Here is a 15208-nt window from a genome sequence, read left to right on the forward strand (position 1 = left end):
TTTCTGAAGAAGGGTCTAGGCCCGAAATGTCAGCCTTCCTACTCCTCTGATGCTGCTTGGCCTGCTGTGTTCATTTAGCTGTACACCTTGTTATCTCTTTCACCCAAAGGGTAGTGGGATCTGACCTGAAAGTGTGGTAGAGGCAGTAACCATCACAACATTTACAAAATATTTAGATGAATACTTGAAATGCTATAGCATACAAGGCTACAGGTAAAGTGCTGGGAAATCTGATTAGAGTAGGTGGGTGATGATGACTGGTGCAGACGCAGTGGCGCTCTCTCAGTGCTGCAATATTCTATGACTCTATACATGAAATGATACAAAATTGTACATATTCAACTATTACATAAACATTATTTTCAATTATAATTTGTAGCCTTTCAATTATAACTATCTAAACATGATGATGAATATGTCAAATACCTTCAAGAAACCTTATAATTAATTGTTGTGAACTATCCGCTTGTCTTAGCAGATAGATTATGATTAAAAGTTTCAACAAAACATCCTACACTTATAGAATCTCATGACATTTATTGTCCAATGTAAGTCGTTACGCCTCTCTGTGCCCAAAATTTATTCTAAGATTATAATAATATTACAAGGCAATTCCATGTTATGTAGGTGAGTCTCTCCCTCTCCCTCTTTTGCTGTGACACAGGGCTGTCACTTTCACCATATGTGGCAAATGTTGATCGACAGCTTTAAAAAGCTTACGACCAATTATCTTCACCTAACATTTACACATATGTTCATATCTATAATCCAGCCAAGATCACGAGGTCATGATCAGAAGTGCAACCACAGTCTGTTTCCAATGACACTGAAATTTCCCTTTTGTCAGTAAGAGACTAATAATCACATCCATACAGAGCAATTATATCTGAAGTGGATCCCTATAAAGAGTTTAGTCACTTTTGTCGCTTCAAGGTTTGCTCTGTTTGATGGGATTTATATACGTATCATTTTTGCAAAAGACAGAATTGTAATTTTTTTTTAAGGAAGAAGCAGTTGCCCAAGATCAGTAATTCAAAAGTTTAACATGGTTAGTAAACAGGAAGATCAGTAAGCTTCATGGCCCTTGAAGATCCTCCTGTCTGAAAACAGGGCAGATAGTCAAATAGTGCTGAGATAGATTTTCAGCTTGTTTCACTTTTTCATCTGGTAAGTTGAATGAGTAAATAACTCAAAAAAATTGCTCTCACTTCCTAATGAGCACAGTCTATTTTGATTAACTCCACCTGTCTAAAGCATAGGATTGGGGTGAACAACTTGAAGTCACGGCAGATGCCTCAAAACCTAAAACAATAACAAAGTCAAATTGAACATGGAGATCCCACATTTTGTAAAAATCTCAATGATTTCCCAAAAATAGAACTAAGCTGATACACAAATATGAGTAACATAAAGTTATCTACTTAGCACAGTGGACAAAGGAATTTCACATTAACACACTAATGGCTGATTTCAACCGATAAGAATCTTATTCTTTTAACCACAACAATGATGTGATCAGACTGCCACAGAATCCTTAATCTCAGTAGATCATTCTCCCAATTTTTCATTTTAGGCATGCAATCTTTTATTCCATGATTCATAATCTATCTGTTCACTCCCAGTGGTATAATGAAGGCTGCTGTAGACAATACAACTTTAACATTCCTGTATCTGTAAGGTTGCTTGTTGCTAAGTAAATAGTGAAGCTGAATTTTCACTTGGGTAAATCTGGATGCTCTAGTTGTTGAGGACTGTTATCTGATTGGGTAGGGAAGTGAAATTGCACATTAGAGTTAAGGCAGGAAGATTAAGCATTAACAATTCTCAAAGATGGGATTTGAGGCCAGGAGGTGCCAAGTGAGGGCCAGGACATATTGAATTGACATTGTATCCCTTAACTGGAAGACTGAGAATCAATAGTCTGTTTCAGATCCACCACTGCCACACAGCAGCTTTCTGTATCCCATATTATATGTGTTATGGAGTAAATACAATCCTTTAGAATAAAAACAAAATACAACGGATGCTGGAAATTGGGCCCAAATACAGAAAATGTTGGGGAAACTCAGCCAATCTGGCAGCATCTGTGGAGACAGAAGTAGAGTTAGTATTTTGAGTCTGATAATAACTTTTTCAGAACTGTCCTGTAATCTGATTTAATTCCAGGCTACCATTGATTAAAACAGTTTTAAAATTGATCTGCAGCCTTTATTATTTCAACTTTTTCTTTGCAAATGTGAAGCCCTAGTAATGCTTGCAATATTTTGTCCAATATTATTTAAAGTCGTTGCACCCCAGTGGGTGGCCAATGCTATTTAATGTTATTACCTTTAAAACATTACTTTTCTGTAACCAGCAAGAGGTTTAAATAGACAGGTCAATTATAGAGGTGCTTTGCAGCCACACAGATTTATTTTCTCACCTAGTAAGGCCAGTACATATTCCAGCATCATAGTCATTATTTTAAGTTAATACCTTTTAACCTATTTTCCTGAGATGCAAATAGCATCACTGTTCACGTGCTTATTTAATTGTATCTTTGACAGAAATCTCCCCTTTTCTATTAAAGCATGTTTCTACAAAGCTTATTTGTTTGGGAGACCAGATTTCATTCATGTTAAAAAAAGATTGTCGCAGATAAATGCTTCAGTTTGCTAACCCTGATGATCATGAAAGTTAGCACCATTTAAAACAACAGTGAATGTTGAATGGGCATGGTGAAAAGTGACTGATCGAGTGAATTGATAAAATCCCTACAGTGCGGAAAGAGGCCATTTGGCCCATCAAGTTTGCACTGACCCTCTGATGGATAGAGGTGACAAATCACTGCTTCATGCATCACAATTGTTGGGGGCAGGCCTGGTAGACCAACTGACCTTAACGTATGCCTTTTTTAGTACCCAAAACTGGCAAATTTGTTTTTAAAATAAGCAAGATGGCAGAAACAAGATTGTGAGCCCATGTTACACACATAAAATGAAATCATAAATCCTTGAGCCTACATGTGTACAGGGACATTGATAAACCCATGAGCCTGCATTTAAAGAGTCATGTCGTAACTCTTTGTGGGTGGCACTGTGGCTCAGTGGTTAGCACTGCTATCTTACAGGACTAGGGACCCATGTTCGATTCCACCCTTGTGCGACTGTCTGTGTGGAGGTTGCACATTCTCCCTGTGTCTATGTGGTGCTCCAGTTTCCTCCCATAGTCCGAATGGCCTGTTTCGACACTATAAGGATTCTATTGATTTTTTTTGTACCTGCACATAATCCATCAACATGTAGGATTCCTCTACTTCCAGCATGGCTAGGGAGTCTAAAGTTTCATAGACTAATAAATAATATGTTTCTCCTATAACTTTGAAGGTTATTATTGACAAAAAGAGTCCACTTTGAACCAATCCCCGCTCGTTGTGTGACTTTCACCTGTCAATTGCTTGATTTATTTTGATACCAAAGACAGCAATAGAGGGGGGAAGGATTCACCAACATTTTGTGTAGTCCATCAATGTGCTCCTTGCTGAACTTGATCTCTTATTAGTCAACTTAGGATCATCAAATATCTAAAACTTAATTTAAACATGTGGCATAAGGGAGAATGGGATAAAATAAGAGAGCTTTGGAATATATTTACTTAAAATAAGCCTTAGCCTCAGCACTCACTGCACTGGATCAAGACTGTCAATTCTTCCTGAATCTTTCAGCAGAAACAATTATCTATTAAATCACATTGAGAAAATTGCTTTACTTCATATTTCTATTCCAAGGAACAAGTCTCTTCTGCCTACCTGTGATTTGTCCGGTTTATGTATTGTCCAGCTTATCGCTTTCCAAATTCAGCTGATACTAATCTTTCCCCCTCTGGTCAGCTATTGTCTCCTAAAACGTGTTCCAGAATGAATGAGTAATTTGTGATATAAAGGTGATAGTTGGACTTTCCACAGCCCTAATGAAAAATAAATAACAATTGACAGCCTTGCTACAGCTCAGCTTACATTATGCCCCCCCCCCGACACACACACACAGACACACGTCTGCCACAATACAGTTTTAGTACCTGGAATGTGCCACAAGTCATAAAGGCTGGCATCACCCACATCATTGTTTTCTGGAATTCTCAATGTCATACTCATATCCCATTGAACTATACCGGGAATTCAACAGAGCAATAAAACAATGTCAGCTTAGAATTGCATTTATCATGGGATTGAACACACAAGTACTTACTATAGGGATAAACCTGATGAAACTTGGAACATCCAAATTTGCATTTCATTAAATGGTCTCACCTAATTTCTAATGATTAAAGCTAGATCCAGCCATTCTGGGCAAACAACATTGAGCGTAGACTGTCCCAATAACTGATGAGAGTATGAACCAGTCATTACCCATATTTTAATAAGCATTGAACTATTTCAGTAGGAAAAACGTGGATAAGGTTTATAGTGGCAGATAAGCTGAGACAGTGATCAAGGTAAGCAATGTCACAGAGGTGTTGATGGTTTTTACCACAGGGAAGATATCAGGTATGAGGCACAATTTCCAGTCAAATTGAGGTTAGAGTTCTAAGGAAGGGTCACTGGACCAGAAATACTAATGCTGATTGCTCTCCACAGATGCTGGCAGACCTTTTCCAGCAATTTCAGTTTTTGTTTCTGATTTCTGGCATCCAGGTTTTTTTTTTGTTTTTCTTTAATGAGGTCAGAAACAGTCCTGTTCAGCCTAGTACAGACTTATTTAATGTTGTCACTTGTACCGCGGTACAGTTAAAAGTAATAGTGGCCAAGGTGGAAGGTACAATTGATTGGTAGGAAATGGAGTTTGCAGCCAAAGACAAAGTATAATACTAGGCATGATAATTTTACTGTCTGGAATTTTCATAATGCATGTCAGATGCAACCCATCAGTAGACAGTATCATGGCATCAATTAATTTGTCATTAAATCCATCCTAGGAGTATGACTTCTGGACACGACCCAGTTCAATCGTCATGTGTTTGGAATTGAGCCTGAGATTATTCCAGCCATATATGACAGTGATAAATTTTCATTAACTGATCTACTGGTTGGAATGAAATATTCACTCTCTCAGCAACTAATTGAAGTTTGTGCTGCAAGAATGTATTACTACCATTTGGACCATTCACATTATTTCCTTTATGAAATGGAGCTTATCCAAAACTCTGCTGCCTGCATTCCAATTCTCCCAGTTCCATTCACCCATAACCTGTGTTTGCTGATCTACATAGGCTCCTGGTTAAGTAACATTCTGATTTTAAAACTTGAATTCTTGTCTTCAAATCTCTCCATATCTCCCCTCCACACCCCCTCTCTCCATGCTCGTAATCTTCTCCAACCCTGCAACATTGAGAAAATTCAATGCCTGGAACGGTGGCCCCTTCTACATACACTGTTGACGGTTGTGCCTTCAGCTGTCAAGACCTAAGGCTCTTGAATTTTCTGCCTAAACCTCTCTGACTCTCTCTCTCCCCTCCTTTAAGACATTCTTTAAAACATGTGTGGTCACCGGCCCTCATGCCTGTGGCACGGTCCATTTTTAATTTCTTTGTGCCTGTGAAGCACCTCATGATGTTTTACTACATTAAAGACATCATATAAATGCAGTTATGGTGCTCTTGTGACGCAGTGGTAGTGTCTCAGCCTTGGAGCCAGAAGATCTGGGTTCAAGTCCTATCTGTTCCAAAGGTGTGTAACAGCATCTCTGAACAAGTTGATTTGAAGATATAGATAAATGCAGTTGCAGCTTGACAAGAACTGGTTTCCCTCTGATGCTGCTTGGCCTGGTGTCTTCATCCAGCTCTACACCTTGTTATCTCTCTTCATTCAACCCAACTTTGTTGAATGCAAGCTGAAATCCCAAATGTGACGCAGTGGAACAAATTCTGCAATTCCGACCTTTTTAACAAAATAAGTTTTACTTCAAGTAGGATGGACGTTTTGAAGTACTAGGAGAGCACATGCTTATCAGGTACAGCATGGAAAAATGATAGAGGCTTGACAATCTTTTGATAGCTGCCCCAGGTTACCTAGGGCTTTTCCATTACATCCTTGAACATGAGGCAAATCTTTTTCACACAGGATGGATCGCGTGTGGAATGAACTTCCTGAGGAAGTGGTAGATGTAGGTACAATTACAACATTTAAAAGACATTTGGATAGATACATGAATAGGAAAGGTTGATAGGGATTTGGGCCAGGAGCAAGCAGGTGGGATTAATTTTGTTTGGGATTATGATCGGCATGGACTTGTTGGACCAAAGGGTCTGTTTCTGTGCAGTATGGCTCTATGACTGTGTAGCTGGAGTAGGTGCAGACACAGGAGTGAGAATGTAAAAAGGCTGGAAGGTATCTTCCCAACCCTTCCTCCCACTTTTCTGGTAAGATGATCACTCATTCCCTCCAGTGAAGGGTGTCTAAAGAAGCCCAGTGGTGAAGTTGTGCTAAAGACCTCTGTAGACCAGAGGATCAGTAACATTCTGGGGGTTGCCTTGAGATTGATCAGGAGTCCAGGATTAAAATTAGTAGACATATCCATCCCACCCCAGCAACAAGAGATGTCCATGACCACTGCTAAAAGCATCTCTAGGAAGCACCTATGTACATTTTACAAAGTTGGTTTGGCATTTCCAGTACTTCAATGCATATTTTGTCACTGACTGATGCGCATGAATATTAATACTTGTTAGCTATTTTACTTATGCAGAACATTTGCAGTAACAGGGTATTCCCTGCATAATTTATATCTTTTTTGAATATTGTCCTTTGTTCCTACTCCTCCTTATTAGGCATTTGTCTTCATTACACTACAAGAAGTTGTTGATGATCATGACCATGCGAGACTCTGTGGGAATAAAAACAGAAGCTGCTGTAAAAGCTCAGCAGGTCAGGCAGCATCTGTGAAGAAAAAAATCAGAGTTAACATTTTGGGTCCAGTGACCCTTCCTCTGTAGGTGCTGGATTAAATCCTGTTCACCACGTTAGAAGTCCACGTATGTATTTATGCAGGTGCAAACAGCAGTAGCGAAAGAGATCCCAAATGTAGAGATGAGATATGAGGAAACTAAGTTTAAGTTCTACAGCATGGAAAGCTGGCAGTTAAAGCAGAGACAGAAAGGTCATTCACATTTTAAGAATATGGACAAAGCAAACCCGGAATATTAAGACAAGGGAGTTGAACATTTAAATGAGTAAAAATATTTACAACTCATATTGTGGAGAGCAGGTGTTAAGCTCAAATGCTACAAGTTTGGCCATTCACAATTATGTCACTTCATAACCTTTGCCAAGTATAATCCATTGGCACTGTAATGTATAATATAGCTTTTCAAGACACATTGTACATTCTTCAGTTTCATTAGCTCTAGAAGCTGAAGCCTCTTCCTAGGATTCTGTTGAAAGAACTCTACCTTTTCAGCGGTACCATCATTCACTTGAGACATCAAACAAGATTTGGAGTATATTCAATTTCATGTGGTTTCTTGCAGGGCTTGGCAATTATGCTTCCCTAAGCTAATATTGGTAAAAATATATAAATTCATCTTTCATTTCTTCAGTGGTTTGGTGCAAATATTGCATTTCTTATTATTTGCAATAAGATGCTTTAAAGATTTTGAAGGGTATAAATATGGGGCAATATCTTGCTATTTGAAACATCTCAAACAAAATGATTTGCACTTTTAGCATATTACAGCATTGCATTTAATGAAATTTTATTTATGATCACAATTCACTTTTACTTACATAATACATTTATATAGAAAATCAAGGTATATCTATTTACTGCACCATGTGGAAAATAGTAAGACAGGTTTACAAACTCAAAGCTGCAGTTTATCTCCTTACTGCAAGTTAATTCAACATTAAATAAAAAAGACTGGACCTGTTTATTGTACATGTAATACTTGTATGCTCTCCACCGTAACACTAGGCACTTGGTCGTGAAGCAGCACTTTAGCTTCCTGCCTCCAAGAAGCAAGACATGCAGAATTGTAGGTAAATATTTCAGCTGTGGCTTTTAGAGTCATCTGTCTGCCAGGGTCTTTCCTCCGTCAAGGTTAACCACTCTTATGTGGATCATTCACACATTCAATTGTTCAAAGTGCATTTCCACCGAGTCCCAATTTGGTCATAGTTTCTTTTACCAGGAGATCTTCTCTGTGTTGGCTTTTGGGATTTCTTTTGTCAAAACATGTGCATTCATGTGATGAATTGGCATCACTATGCCAATGTTTCCCAGATACTTTGGGAAAGTGAAAGTGACTTTTCCATATGGTAGCATTTCCCCTCTTCCCCCAAACCCACTCCCAAACCTAGGAAAAGTTATGCATGCTGCTACATCTTAAGTATTAAAAAAAGTTAGAAACCCAGGTGTAGCTCGGCTTTTAGATTACTTGATGGTTTAAAAGAGAAAGCCATGTTGCTTCAGAAGCTCTTTACAGGAAGACGCTGGCCATTTTCTTTGATAAACATTAAGCACCTCCAGTTAGAAAGCTGTACTGGCCATACTGACTGATCCCAGGAGCATCTGCATACTGTCCAATGATTCTTCCATCTGTTTGTAGGCAATTTTACCTTCTTCACCTGTCAGAGCATTGGACAAAAATCACAGTAAGTGTTTGTATAGATGGCAGGTAATACACAAATCACAGTAAATATAGGTAGGATGGGCTTTATGTTTGATACTTTTCCTGTTTCAACTAAGAAAGGAAACAAGATACTATATTTGCAAAGTAGACAAAACAGGAGGCTGGAAGAAGACAGCAAGCCTGGCAGCATCTTCCTCCAGATGTCTCTTACTTTATTTGCAAACTTTAATACCAGTTCTGCAGAGAGGTTTATCCCAAAATAACAATAATTTCTCTGTCATTACCTTCAGTGGAGGCAGGGAAGGAGAGATAAAAAGAAAGTCACCTTGGGACTCTCTTCAAAATGCATCAGTTTGATACATCCTCCCCCTCCACTGTTGATGCGGAGGGAAACATGTCAGCCAATTTTTACAGCACGGGATCCTACAAGCAATAAGATATTTGCAGGTATTTTGTGTTGTGCAATAAATATTGGCAAGGTCATCAGGACCTTTTACCAGACTGATTCCTGGGAAGGGACTGATTACATTTACTAGATTTTGAAGAATGTGGGGAAATCTCATACAAGCCTATAAAATTCTAGCCAGAGTAAATACGGGATGATGTTCCTGATGACTTGTAAATCCAGAAGCAGGGGTCAGTCTAAGATATGGGGAGTCCATTTAGAACTGGGATGAGAAATTTCTTCAACCCAAGTGGTGAACCAGTGGAATTCCCTGTCACAGAAGGTAGTTGAAGCCAAAATATTGACTATTCTCAAGAGGGAGCTAGATATAATTCTTAGGGCTAAAGGGATCAAAGGGTAAGGGGAGAAAGCAGAAACAGGATACAGAGTTGGATGATTGGCCATGATCACGTTGAAGGTCAGGACAGGCTGAAAGGGCCGAATGGCCTACTCCTATTTTCTTTATTTCTAGGCTAATTCACCTGCTTTTCAGATATGTTCATCTGACGAAGTAGACAGTCATTCAACTTAATGTTTCATCTGAAAGACAGCATTTCAGATCGTACAGCAATTCCTCAATATTGCCCCAGAATATGAAGTCTACATTATTTGGTCATGTTCCTAGTTTGGGATTCAAAGAATGACCTTCTCACTCACAGGTGTTATCACCAAAATAAAGTTGACACCTTGAACAATGCTGTGAAATTCCCTCCCTAATAACCTCTATCACTCCACTTCCCCGTCTTTGGTTGTGCTATCAAACAGACAAACATCATACGGGACTCTTCAAAACAAGAAACTTGTTTAATTTATCTTGGTTCTATACATGTATAACACTGACAGTGATTTAACGGACACAGTGGAAGAAACAGGATACAGCATGGACGTTGAATTTCTCAGAATCACAGAAATGTTATGGCACACAAAGAGGCTATTCAGCCCATTGTGCCTAAAATGGCACTATGAAATGGATTTGAACAGCCTATCTCCTGCTTTTTAGGCTGGACTAAGTACCAGTTTCTTCGAAGAAAATGCTTCTTTAACCAAAAGTATAGTCTATGAACATCAATTGAGGGTGAGTACTGCAGCAGCTTGATATGAATGCATTTTTAATCATTTTCCTGGTATCAGTGAATCCACCTTTTCCAAAATGTTGGGCGTTTTCTAAACGCTAAGTGTGTTTCAGATGATGACGTGATGAAACCTGATTTGTATTAAAAGTATTAGGTGTGTTCCATGATTCGCACTGTGGATACATTTTGGATCTAGATTTGTATTATCAGAAACTGTTTCAGAGATCCACTAAGTTCACTTGATGATCAGAGTTTCGTCTGAGAGCCAGCGCCTCTTAAATCACCAAAGCTAATATCATTTTCTTACTTCCTGGAAAGGATCCTGAGGATCAATAGGAATAGAGGGAAGATGAATGGAATCAAGAAATTTCCCTGCAGGATACAAATGTAATGTCCTCTCAAGGACACTTCTCTGCCCATTTGACCAAGGTCATATTAAATCATTAAAAAAGTGTAAATTTTTACATTTGTATTTTTTAAAATTAGCTTAATGCAATTTAAAACAAAATCAGACAAGACATCAGCAATTCACAGATCTCCTCCAGTTATTGAAGAAATACACAGGAAGGTGAAGCATCCAATAAATTGTCTCATCAGACACTGAAGAGAATTAAATTCAAGTAACGTGCAGGTATTGAATTTGTAATTACAATTACAAACCTTACCAAAAGTTAGGAGGGTCTGTTTAGCAACATCACGGACTTCTTTATCAGTCTGGCAAAGGTAGACTAGTTGATCAATACTCTCTTTGGCCTAAATAAAACAAATTAAGTTAAAAGAAAAATAGCTGTAGAATTTGTGATCTTTACTAATCCTAGAATTAATCCAATTACCATTTTTCTTGCCAAGATAATTTAAAATTGTCAAATATTTTTCTACAATACATTTCCTGGCCCATTTGATGCAAGGTGGTGGTTTCAGGTGTGACTTCTACATCAGAAATGAACTGAAAGATAGAGTTTCCAACATTAAAATATTTGTCTAAGAGACTGAAGGGAAGCAAAGAGAAACAACAGGCCAATTATAGGTAAAAGATTTTAATTTGATGGCTGGGAAACTGAAGAAAGTAACATTCATTAGTAGAAAAGTGCTAATTATGCACGTCACCATTATACTTCTCAAACTCACTGCACTAACTCAAACCATCTGATATTTTCCCAGGTGACCACACCTGATAGAGGTGGCAAGTACCACAAAGTATCTTAATCGGGCAGAGTCAGCATGGATTTAAGAAAGATAAATCACATTCAACAAATCTACTGGAATTTTTCAAAGATGAATTAGGAGAGCATGGCATGGTGACTCAGTGGTTAGCCTCACAGTTCCAGGGACCAGGTTCGATTCCACCCTCGGACGACTGTGTGTAGCGTTTGCCCATTCTCCCTGCATCTGTGTGGGTTTGCCGGGTGCTCCAATTTCCTCCCACAGTCCAAAGGTGTGCAAGCAAGGTGGATTGGCTATGCTAAATTACCCAAAGTGTTTAGGGATGTCTGGATTACGTGCATTAGCCATGGAAAATGCAAGGTTACAGAGACAGGGTAGAAGGGTAGGTCTGGGTGGGATGCTCTTCAGATGGTACTTGGGCTGAATGGCCTGTTTCTACACTGTGATTCTACGATAGTGGATAAAGGAGAGCTAGTGGATGTGGTTTACTCGGACTTTCAGAAGGTTGTTGATAAGGTCCCACATACAAAGCTAACGGGAGGGTGAACAGGGAGGAGGAAGAAGAGATATTTGAATGTAATTAGGACAAGCTGTATGAGTGGGAAAATGCATGGTAGATGCTGTATAATGTGGATAAATGTGAGATTATTCACTTTGGGAGGAAAAACTGGAAAGCGATTATTTGAATGGCTATGAATTGAGAGAGGGCAGTGTACAACAAGACCTAGGTGTCCTTGCACACCAGTCACTTGAATGTAAGCATGCAGGTCAGGTGCAGCAGATGGTCAAGGTGGCAAATGGTATGTTGGCCTTTATAGCCAAAGAATTTCAGTTCAGGATCAGGGATGTCTTGCGCAATTATACAGGACCTTGGTGTGCCACACCCAGAATACTGTGTTCAGTTTTGGTCTGATCTGAAGAAGGATGTTCCCACTATAGAGGGAGTGCAGCAAACGTTTACCAGACTGATTCCTCAGATGGCAGGATTGAGACATGAAGAGAAACTGGATTGGTTAGCTCTATTGTCACTGGCGTTTAGAATAATGGGCGGGGGGGAATCTCATAGCAACATTCTAACAGGACTAGACAGGATAGGTGCAGGATGGAAGTTCCTATTGACTGGGTAGTCAAGAACCAGGGGTCACAGTCTAAGTATATGCAATATGCCAGTTAGGACTGAGCTCAAATTTCTTTACCCAAAGAGTGGTGAGCCTGTAAAGTTTTCTGCCGCAGAAACCACTTGAGACTAAAACATTGAATGTTTTCATGGAGTTAGTTATAATTCGTAGGGCTAAGGAGATCAAAGGGAGAAAGCAGGAAAGGGTAAGGAGTTGGATGATCAGCAATCATCATATTGAATGGTTCAGCAGGCTTAAAGGACCAAATAGCCTGTTCCTATTTTCTATGCTTCTATCAGTTTGTGGTACTAGATAAGGTTTTTTTTAAAAAAGGTATTTCGCTGCCACCAATCCTCCCTTGTTTTGTCTTGGGCCTACCTAATGATTAGTGTAGAGAATACACCAAGTATCCACAGAGGCACTGTTCTTAGATAATGTAGTTTATTGCATGGCAGTAGTCATACCTACTACTACATCTGTTCAGACAAATTTACTAGGACTTGAGAGAGCTGGTGTCGATCCATCTGCTCTCTTTGAAAGTTAGAGTGGAATTTGTCCTGGATGTGACATCAATGGAATGGATGTAGCCATTGTAACATGGTCATGAACTCCATCAGAAGCATTATCTTACAAAACAACTTCAGCCACTCACTTCACTTGCACTATTGTGTGCCCCCAGTTAACCTGGGAGAGGGGTGACAGGGCATCCGCTCATAGTAAGCACTGCCAGTCAACCCTACTGGATATGGATACTCTCATTTACAATGCACAAGTAGTGCCCTCCTGCCCTCCTCTCTGGGCAAATACTTCGGTGAATTACTGCTCATCAAAAAAAGTCTCAGTGATGATCTTCCATATTCCCCATTCCTACTGAACAATTTGCAAGTATTTATCAAGCTCTTTTCCCATTAGTGCATTAATTTTCTGAACTTTCAGTTCACTTGTGCTTTCAGTTCTATTGAAACATGCTCACTCAAAACTCAAACCTGTCTCTGTATTACAGATGTTGGACTGGACAGCTGTGTACTTCACACATTGCCAACTATAATTCAAAAATATTACAAGGACCTATCACCTCCCGAAAAAGAAGAAAACTGAAGACAAGCCAAAAATAACCAGCCAAACATCCTGGATGGAATATTCCCCAATCTACTATCATGGTAGAGACCAGTAACTTGCTCAGTTTTTTTTTTAAATGATCTGAAGCTTCAACTATTTCTTTTAATTGTGTGACACAATGTTGTCACTTTACGAACTGCTCATATACCATACCCCAAAATCTAAATCCTGTTCTTTAATCTAATTCAATTATTTTACCAGATTATGTACATGTATACATTGTATGTAGTAAACTGAGTTATACGCTGGAGGCTGCAGAAGCAGATTGATATCCCAGAAAGTCATTTTTTTTTAAAATCGCATTTTTGTTTTAAAAATTCATTATAGGAGCATGCAATAATGAGAACTGGATCAGGTATGCGGATAATTCTTTCTGTTGCATTTAAAGCTGACCATTAAACAACCTGATAGACCTCTACAGTAATTCAGGATTTAGTGATAGCAGCAAATGACTTTTGAGGAATTTTCATTTATAGTCATTTTCAGAGGAGTTGAGTCAGTATTGTCATGGCTGTAAGGGGACTTAGAAAGGAAATGTCAAACAATTATAGGCCAGTCAGTCTTACTTAAGTGGCAGGCACATTGTTCGAGTCCAATCCTGAGGTCTCAGATTTAACCATCATTTAGAAAGGCATGGACTAGTCAGGGATACTCAACATGGCATTGTTAAGGGAAGGTCATGCCTTACAAATTTGATTGAATTCTTTGAGGAAGTGACAAGGAGGATCAATGATGGTAATGCAGTGGATGTTGTCTACACAAATTTTAGTAAGGCATTTGACAAGGTCCCACATGGCAGACTGGTCAGAAAAGTAAAAGCCTAGGCATATAAGCTGAAGTGTCAAATTGGATCCAAAGCTGGCTTAGTAATAGGGAACTAAAGGGTAATGGCCGATGGCTGCCCATGCAAATGGAAAGTTGTTTCAAGTAGTGTTCTGAAGGGCTCAGTTTTGGGAACCTTGCTGTTTGTTTTATACATTAATGATTTGGACCTGAAGATGGTGGGCATAACTGGGAAATCTGCAGACGACACAAAAATTGACGATGTAGTGGATAGTTGTAAGCTCCAAAATGATATAGATGGGTTGGTGGAGGGGTCACTAAAGTGGCAGATGGAGTTCTGCTCTGATTAGTGTGAGGTAATGCATTTAGAGAGGTCAAACAGTAAATGGGATTACACAATAAGTGGGAAGATGCTGAGAGGAGTAGCTGAAGTGAGAGGTCTTGGTGTGCAAGTACACAGGTCCCTAAAGGTAGCAGTACAGGTGGATAAGATTGTAAAGAAGGCACATGGAATGCTGCCTTTCATTGGCAGAGGAATAGAATACAAAAATAGGGATATATTGATGAAACTGTATAATACACTGATGAGGACACAACTGGAATATTATGTGCAGTTCCGGTCACCACATTACTGGAAGGATGTAATTGCTCTAGAGACAGTACAGAGATGATTTACTGGAACATTGCCAAGGCTAGCAAGTTGTAGCTGCAAGGAGAGATTAGATTGCTTTCCTTGGAACAGAGAAGGCCGAAGGATGACATGATTGAGGCATACCAAATTGTGAAGAGTAGACAGGAGAAACCTGTTCCCCTTGGCACAGAGTTCAACAACAGGACACATACATTCAAGCTAATTAGCAGAAGAATGAGAGGACACATGAGGAAAAGCTTTTTTGTGCAGG

At 39.2% G+C, this 15208-nt stretch overlaps 1 protein-coding gene across 1 annotated transcript in view; it reads right to left on the reverse strand.

The window, feature by feature from the left end:
• Positions 1 to 7706: 7706 nt before the first annotated feature.
• Positions 7707 to 15208, reverse strand: part of LOC109925294 (rho family-interacting cell polarization regulator 1) — a 71621-nt gene continuing 64119 nt past the window's right edge. Inside the window, exons 13-14 of the mRNA XM_048605992.1 lie at positions 10788 to 10875; positions 7707 to 8599 (exon numbers count right to left, since the gene is read on the reverse strand). Coding sequence (XP_048461949.1) covers positions 8502 to 8599; positions 10788 to 10875 — 186 coding nt within the window. The 3' untranslated portion in view covers positions 7707 to 8501. The remainder of the gene's footprint in view (positions 8600 to 10787; positions 10876 to 15208) is intronic.

The sequence above is a fragment of the Rhincodon typus genome, chromosome 15 (assembly GCF_021869965.1).
Source record: "Rhincodon typus isolate 14 chromosome 15, sRhiTyp1.1, whole genome shotgun sequence".
NCBI classification, from domain to species: Eukaryota; Metazoa; Chordata; class Chondrichthyes; order Orectolobiformes; family Rhincodontidae; genus Rhincodon; species Rhincodon typus.